The sequence below is a fragment of the Penaeus japonicus genome, unplaced genomic scaffold, assembly GCF_977035675.1.
Source record: "Penaeus japonicus unplaced genomic scaffold, GWHDUDI00000001_assembly GWHDUDI00000003, whole genome shotgun sequence".
Taxonomy (NCBI): domain Eukaryota; kingdom Metazoa; phylum Arthropoda; class Malacostraca; order Decapoda; family Penaeidae; genus Penaeus; species Penaeus japonicus.
This window is the reverse complement of record NW_028234405.1, coordinates 20932368-20939867: the sequence shown is the minus strand read 5'-3', so window position 1 is coordinate 20939867 and position 7500 is coordinate 20932368. Positions and strand designations below refer to the sequence as shown.

The 7500-nt window shown below is 47.2% G+C and overlaps 1 protein-coding gene across 1 annotated transcript in view; it reads right to left on the bottom strand.

The window, feature by feature from the left end:
• Positions 1-7500, bottom strand: part of LOC122250758 (NUMB endocytic adaptor protein) — a 68771-nt gene that overhangs the window by 49775 nt on the left and 11496 nt on the right. The window contains exon 2 of the mRNA XM_086530964.1: positions 2820-3534. Coding sequence (XP_086387090.1) covers positions 2820-3071 — 252 coding nt within the window. The 5' untranslated portion in view covers positions 3072-3534. The remainder of the gene's footprint in view (positions 1-2819; positions 3535-7500) is intronic.

Here is a 7500-nt window from a genome sequence, read left to right as displayed (position 1 = left end):
GTCTTTTATTCGCGTTTAATTCCAGGTGATAATGGCGACAGGGGGGTTACGCCGAAGAATTTACAACCTCCTTCTCCCTTTAAAAAATCACAAGGGGACATAAAATAACCAAATTAACCCAGGCTCGACTTAAATGCAGCAACACTGTTTAAAGAGATGAGAGAGACAGGGAGGGGAGCCATTACTTACAATGTTGCCAGAAACGGCGGGAACCTCCTGTCACAGCCTGAGGGGCACGTACCTCTAAGAACTGTCTGCAATTTTCAGTTCGTCTCACCTGCGGAAGAAAAAAAAATCGGTTTTGAAATCATGTCATTCAATGCATGTGTTGTAATCAATTCTGATGTTATGATAAATTATCAAACGGCTGTCTGACAGAGAGGAAGGGGGGTGAGAGAGAGAGGAGGGGGGATGGAGGGAAGGAGGGAGAGAGGGAGAGAGGGAAGGAGAAAGAGAGAGAGAGAAACAAGCCGGAAAATGGGTAGAAAATCTAGTGGAACGAAGTGGCGAGAGGATGCAAGACGCAGATAAGAGAGAGACAGGAAAATACGGACAGGCAAGATATTAAAACACACACATACAAAAATGAAAACCACCAAACCAAAAGATCAACAGTAGACAAAATGTAATTGAAAACATAATGAGAATCCTTCCGATGTAGAACGCAGAAAAAAAGTCTCCCTCGCCGTCCAACCCATTCCGGATTCAGCAGACGAAAGAGGAGAGGAAGAAGACGAAGAGAAGAATGGGGGAAAATGAGAGAAAATGTATGCATACACAACACCAATAAATGTAGAGAGAGGAGAGGAGAGGAGAGAGAGCGCGAATCATTCAAACAGACATACAAGCCACTATCTTGTGGGGTAGCGGCACGTGACGAGAGAGGGCACAGCAGAGTGGGGGTGGAGGTGGGGGTGGGGGTAGGTGTAGGGTTTTGAGAGGTAGGAGCGGGGGTGGGGGTAGGTAGGCGAAAGTCCTGTCGGGTGAAAGTGGACATGCAGGAGCCTTGGGTATTGTCGGGAGGGGGAGGGAGAGGAGTTACATACGTGTGTTTGCGGGGGAGGGGGGAGTGGGAGGTGAAGGAGAGGGGGAGGGGGTTCTCTGACCTTCTGAAATAAGATGCCATTTTCTTCTGCATACTCCAAAACTGAGAAGAAAATAGCAATCAAATGAGCAGAAAGGAACACAAAAAAATGATACTATCAATAAAGATAATGACAATATCATCACCACTAACACCAACAACAACAATAATAACAATAACAAATACTGATAACTGTAAAATTCAAATCAAGACCCGTGCACAAGGTGAGACAGACCAACGACCAGAAGAACATCAATTTCCACCGAAGGCACTGGACGTGACAACGACTTAACGATATGGCGGGGCACTGAGACCAAGCTGACAACAGAGACGGTATATACAATGACAGGTTTCCATTCAAAGAAAAGAGAAATAAAAAAAGAAAACATAAAATTAATGAAGAAGCAATCATTAACCTTAAAGTAAAACCGGTAGAGAGAAGAGCAAAATCCAGATGCTCAAAGGGAGAAACAGAACGAGGGAGGGATGGGGGCGAGAGGAGGAGGAAGAGGCTTCCTCGCAATATGCACACATACACAACAAACCGTTGCCATGACAACCACGGCAGCGCGTCCGTCCGTCTCACATGAGCACGCCGAAACACACGTTGATATAGCAAAGCGTATATTTTTAAAGGGACGGACGTGCGCATAAGGTAGTCACGTGAAGATTGAAGAGGCTCCGGCAGACAAGAGGAGTATTTTTATCCTAAACTGGAGAGCTTTCGAGCCCCATACACGTCTCAAGGACTAGCGTTTAGGGAGGAGAGGGGGGGGGGGCAGTGGGAGAAGGAAGGAGAGAGAGAGAGAGAGAGAGAGAGAGAGAGAGAGAGAGAGAGAGAGAGAGAGAGAGAGAGAGAGAGAGAGAGAGAGAGAGAGAGAGAGAGAGAGAGAGTATGTGAGAGAGAGAGAGAGAGAGGGGGGGGGGGGCATCTGGATCATCGTCTACAAATATAAGAGGACGGACAAAGATGAAAGAGAGTGAGAAGAAGAAGAAAAAACATGAAGATATCAATACAACATCAACATGCTATAACACTATAGTGCAGAATCTCTGGAACAGCCTTGATCTCAGGATGGGAAACCAATTAATAACCGCCGAGACAATGCCGTACTCTATAAAGAACACACCTTACATCTACAATATATCAGCTTTTTCAATCCTTCTGTACCTTCTTAAATTACTAAATAAAAAAATAACACGGGAACAGTGACAAGCACTGAACCCAAACAAATAAAAACAACCTCTGGCGGAATGAAGAGACTCACCTCAAAAACAGAAAACTGGTTTCTCTCGCACCGAAAACATTAGAAAAAATAAACCTACCTGGTAACTTCGCTGTAATGCCTTCATCCTTACTGATTTTCTTTGCTCTATAAGTCTTGCATACTCGGTCACTTCATCTCTCTATCTCTATCTCTATCACTACCTTTTTCTCTCTCTCTCCTTTGCCTAGCTTTCAATCTTTTCCCCTCCTTTCTTCCCCTATCCAATGCTCTCCTATGTACACAATGAGACATGCACAAGCAAACACGTGTACACAAGGCGTTTCTCTCGCGCATACAAACCGCGTAGCTGCGTCCACAAAAACGCCTTCCACACCTCAACAAGAGAGACACAGATGTCGCTTGCCTCGCATTGCTTTTCATTCGCCTGTTCATCTACCTGCATAAATATTAGCTCTGATTAATGTGTTGTGAACTAAATGCAAATCTATCCTTCGAAGTGAGCATACCTTCGGTGCCTGTGTGGGATCCCGGCCGTCGGTCTGTGTGTGGTCGTCCCCTTGCTGGTTCTCCTTGTTGTTGTCATCTTTATCGAGCTGCCTCTGCTTCTTCTTCTTGCGGAGGGATTTCCTGATGGAGGCGCGGGCGTAGTGTGCGGCGCCCCCGCCCGTCCCGTGGGAGTGGGCAGCCGCAGCGCGGGCGTGGGCGGCACGTTGATGATCCCCGAGGGGCTCGTGCTGATGGGAGGCGTTGGCACCCATCCTTGGCACCTTAAGTCTTAGGCCACGCCCTCCCTTCTCCTACACCGTTCACAGCACAAATGTTCCTTTAAAGGGCTTTTCCTACGCCGAGCGGCACACGAAACGCCTTTTCTCACAGGCCGGGAGAAGCGCTCTCGCACGCACGCAATCACCCTCGCAAGCCTCTTCCACCTTTTCCCGAGCGCCTCGAGAACACATACAAACGACCCCGCCGGCGAAGGAAACAAAGCCAAAACAAGATTGCGCACCCAAGACACTGGCACCTACTCCGGTGGCAATCCTTGGGCTCTCGCAAACACACTTCGAGACTACCCTGCACACTTCACACTGTCCCTCCTGCAGCGGGCGTGTCAGGAATACTCCATGAGAGTGAGGAGTGTGAGCTTCTCTCGCTCACTCACACTTGCACGGAGACGACAGCAGTCATTCGAGCTGTCGTTCGGATTTTTAATTTTTTTATATCCTGTTTAGAATTGAAAAGAAAAGAAAAAATAATGTTTAGAATAAGGTAGATTTTTTTGTGATAACAAGGCACATAAAAACAACAACAGATAAAACTCCAGAGTTGCGCTCTCTTGTTTCTCTTTGTACGGGTTTTTAACGTATTACAACCGTCTTCATTTTTATTTGCTGTACCTCCTTCTCCCTTTCCTTCCCCCTCTCATTTTCTTTCCCCTTCTCCTTCCTCTCAGAGAAGCGAGAGAGGAAAAAAAGATAAAAGAAACAAAGATGAAACAGCAGCAAGGACAAATCCCAAAGAAAGCTGGAATAATAAAGAGAGAAAAGAGAGAAGGAAATAAAGGAGAAAGAACGAAGAGAGAGGAGAGAGAGAGAGAGAGAGAGAGAGAGAGAGAGAGAGAGAGAGAGAGAGAGAGAGAGAGAGAGAGAGAGAGAGAGAGAGAGAGAGAGAGAGAGAGTGGGAGAGCGAGAGAGAGTGAGAGAGAGAGGGAGAGAGAGAGAGAAAAGCGGAGCGAGGAGAAAAATGAGCGCGAGGGATGAGAAGGAGAGAAGAGGAGAGAGTGTTAATGAGGAGAGGGAGGGGGAGAGGGAGGAGAGAGAGAGAGAGAGGAGAGAGAGAGAGAGAGAGGAGGAGAGAGAGAAGAGAGAGAGGGAGAGAGAGAGCCCGGAGAGAGAGGAGAGTAGAGAGGAGAGAGAGAGGAGAGAGAGAGAGAATGAAAGAGGAGCGAGAGAGTTGAGAAGGAGAAGGGGAGAGAGAGAGAGAGAGAGAGAGAGGGGGGGGGGGAGTGAGTGAGAGAGGGAGAGGAAGGGAAGGAGGGAGTGAGAGGGAGAGGAAGGGAAGGAGGGAGTGAGAGGGAGAGGAAGGGAAGGAGGGAGTGAGAGGGAGAGGGCGAGAAATAATGCAAGCAGCCATCAACACCATCACCCATAAAAGTCTTCCTATCTGCAGTCAACAAACAATGCTTCACACATCCATACTACCGCTGACGTCACACATTCACTCTCGCACGTATGTCTTTGTCTGTACTCTCCCTCTCCCTCCCTTCATCGCTACATCTCTCCCTCTCTCTCTCTCTCTCTCTCTCTCTCTCTCTCTCTCTCTCTCTCTCTCTCTCTCTCTCTCTTTCACCCTCTGTCACTCTCTCACTCACTCACTCACTCTCTCACTCATAGACACACGCTCGTACATACATACCTTTTCTCTCTATTTCTTATCAATCTCTAGCACAGACAAACAAACACTCTCAACTGACTCACCTCGCCCCCCCCCCTCCCAACCACACCTTCTGGTGACTCACAACCTATGAGTACGTCCCTGTAGTCATTATCTCTCCATCTTCTACCCCCTCCCCCCTCCCTCCATTACCTTCAAACTAACATGCTGACATTTCACTCTTTCAATGACGAAATTACCGTATGACACTCTCTTTTTTTACTATCTCAATTTATACGTAATACCATTGCTTTGGTCCTCATTATCCTTTTCTCGGTCTCAAATGTCACCATTTTATCAGTGGGGATCGTCGATTCACCAGTATTATCTCCTCTCATACCTACCGATTTATCATCTTAATTCCCATGCTGGTGATAAGCTATATCTTTGTACTCGATCCTAGTTCATCGAAAATCAGTGTATCTTTATTCACTATTATATCACAGTTTTCTTCTATTACTGCTATTGATAACAATATTGCAAGTCGCTTACGTCATTCACATGTTATCGGCGCCATGCACATCACTTGCAAGACACTGTCACATTCATTGTTATCCCGTCATTCATCGTTACTCAAATCTTCTTTGCAATCATCCTTTTCGCAATCTGTATTATCAGCACCAGGATCCCAAACAATCACCACCAGCTACATCACCATCATCACCACCACCAGCACCATCAACACCATCCTTCCCCCGCCGTGATATCACCCAGCCCACCGCGGTCATCATCACCTGGACAGGATCCCCCCGCCCGCACTCCCCCTCGCCCCCAAGAGCTGAGTCACGCCCACCCCCTCCCCCCCACCTCCGCGCCCACATGGGAACGCAAGCCGGACATAACGATGGGTTCATCATGTGGGTGACCCGCTATCCGCTCTTTGTTATTTTTCTTCCTCTTTCGTAAATAAGGCACTGACGGGAGACAGGACAAGATCCGCCGGTTAATTATCAACGTCAGTCGTATCTCGAGCTGACGTCATATCTATTTTAAGACTCTTGGTGCCAAACGCACTGACAAGCATACGCAAACAAACCGTATTGGATAAACTCCAAATGCCACTACTGATTAATTAGGTCCCAATACCGATATTGAAACATCTGATGATCGATGATGACTGTAATGACAACAGAAAGAAAAAAAAAACATCACTGGCAATTATCTTAAAATATACATCTAGAAAAAATCTACAAATCACCTAACAAAGGGACCGGCGACCCTCACTCGAAAACAACCTTCACAATAACAAAGTAACAAGACAATCCCCAAAGTCACCATAAAACACAACCCTTTCTTTGCGCCTTCCTAGCCCCAAAAAACACACACCCTCCCCCCTACCACTTTTATCCCCTCCTCCCTCCTCCCTTCCCCTGGGTCGCTCTTACGTCATCATTGATTGAGACATTCCATTGTCCACTTCATCCCCCCCCCCCCCGACCCCCTAGATCGGCAAAGGATGATGTAGGGGTTAGTAGTAAGGTTAAGGGTAGGGGCATGGGTAGGGGTAGGGAGATAGATGGAGGAATGTACGGACAGAAGAATATCTTTTTAAAGGGTCCCTTAACGACAACGATTATCTGACGAGAATTCCTCATGCTACACCAAAACAAAAAATCGAAGCAGAAAAGAAACAAAGACAAAACAGAACCCACTAAAGTAAACAAGCAACACAGACGAGACGACCACAACAACAACAAAATAAAAATTCAACCTAGGACAAAGAAGTGAACATAAAGAAAAAACAATTAAATAAAAATGCCATGGACGCAACATAAATACCAAAGAGACAATTATGAGATAAACAATGAGACAACGAGGAAGATATTGCAAGAAATAGAGCAGGAATTCCACCAGAAAAGGGGTGAAGGATAAATGGACAGGAGGAGAGGGAGTGGAATAAAGGAAGGAGAGAGAGAGAGAGAGAGAGAGAGAGAGAGAGAGAGAGAGAGAGAGAGAGAGAGAGAGAGAGAGAGAGAGAGAGAGAGAGAGAGAGAGAGAGAGAGAGAGAGAGAGAGGAGAGAGAGAGAGAGAGAAAGAAAGAGAGAGAGGAGAGAGAGAAAAAAAAGAAGAGAAAGAGGGAGAGAGAGAGAGAGAGAAAGAGAGAGGGAAAGAGAGAGAGAGAGAGAGAGAGAGAGAGAGAGAGAGAGAGAGAGAGAGAAAGAGAGAGAGAGAGAGAGAGAGAGAGAGAGAGAGAGAGAGAGAGAGAGAGAGAGAGAGAGAGAGAGAGAGAGAGAGAGAGAGAAAGAGAGAGAGAGAAATGAAGGAAGGAGAGGGAAGTAGTTGAGTGAAGGGGGAGGGGGAGAAGGAGGTGAAGCAGGAGTAGGAGTAGGAATAGGGCTAGGAGGGTGGATAGTAGTGGTGGTAGTGGTGATAGTAATAGTAGTAGTAGCAGTCGTAATAGCAATTGCAGTAGTAGTAGTAGTAGTAGTAGTAGTGGTAGTAGGAAATGAAGGAATGCGATGGAGAGAAAGCGAGCGGAGAGAATTTGAAGGAAGAAAGCAATGAAGGAAAGGGGGGGGGGGGCGAGAGAGAGTACGACCCCCTTCCCTTGAACGTGAGGCGACGACTGGTAAGGGCGTGAATAATTCAATATTCGGCTGCGGTGCCATAGGTGGTGGCGTGCGCCACAGACGGGTGGCGGGGGGAGAGAGAGGTGGGATGGGATGGGGAGAGAGAGAGGTAGTATGGGGTGGGGTGGGGGTGGGGGTGGGGGGAATAGTTGCGTGTTGCCGCAGTGCTGGCCCTCTAGAGGATAAG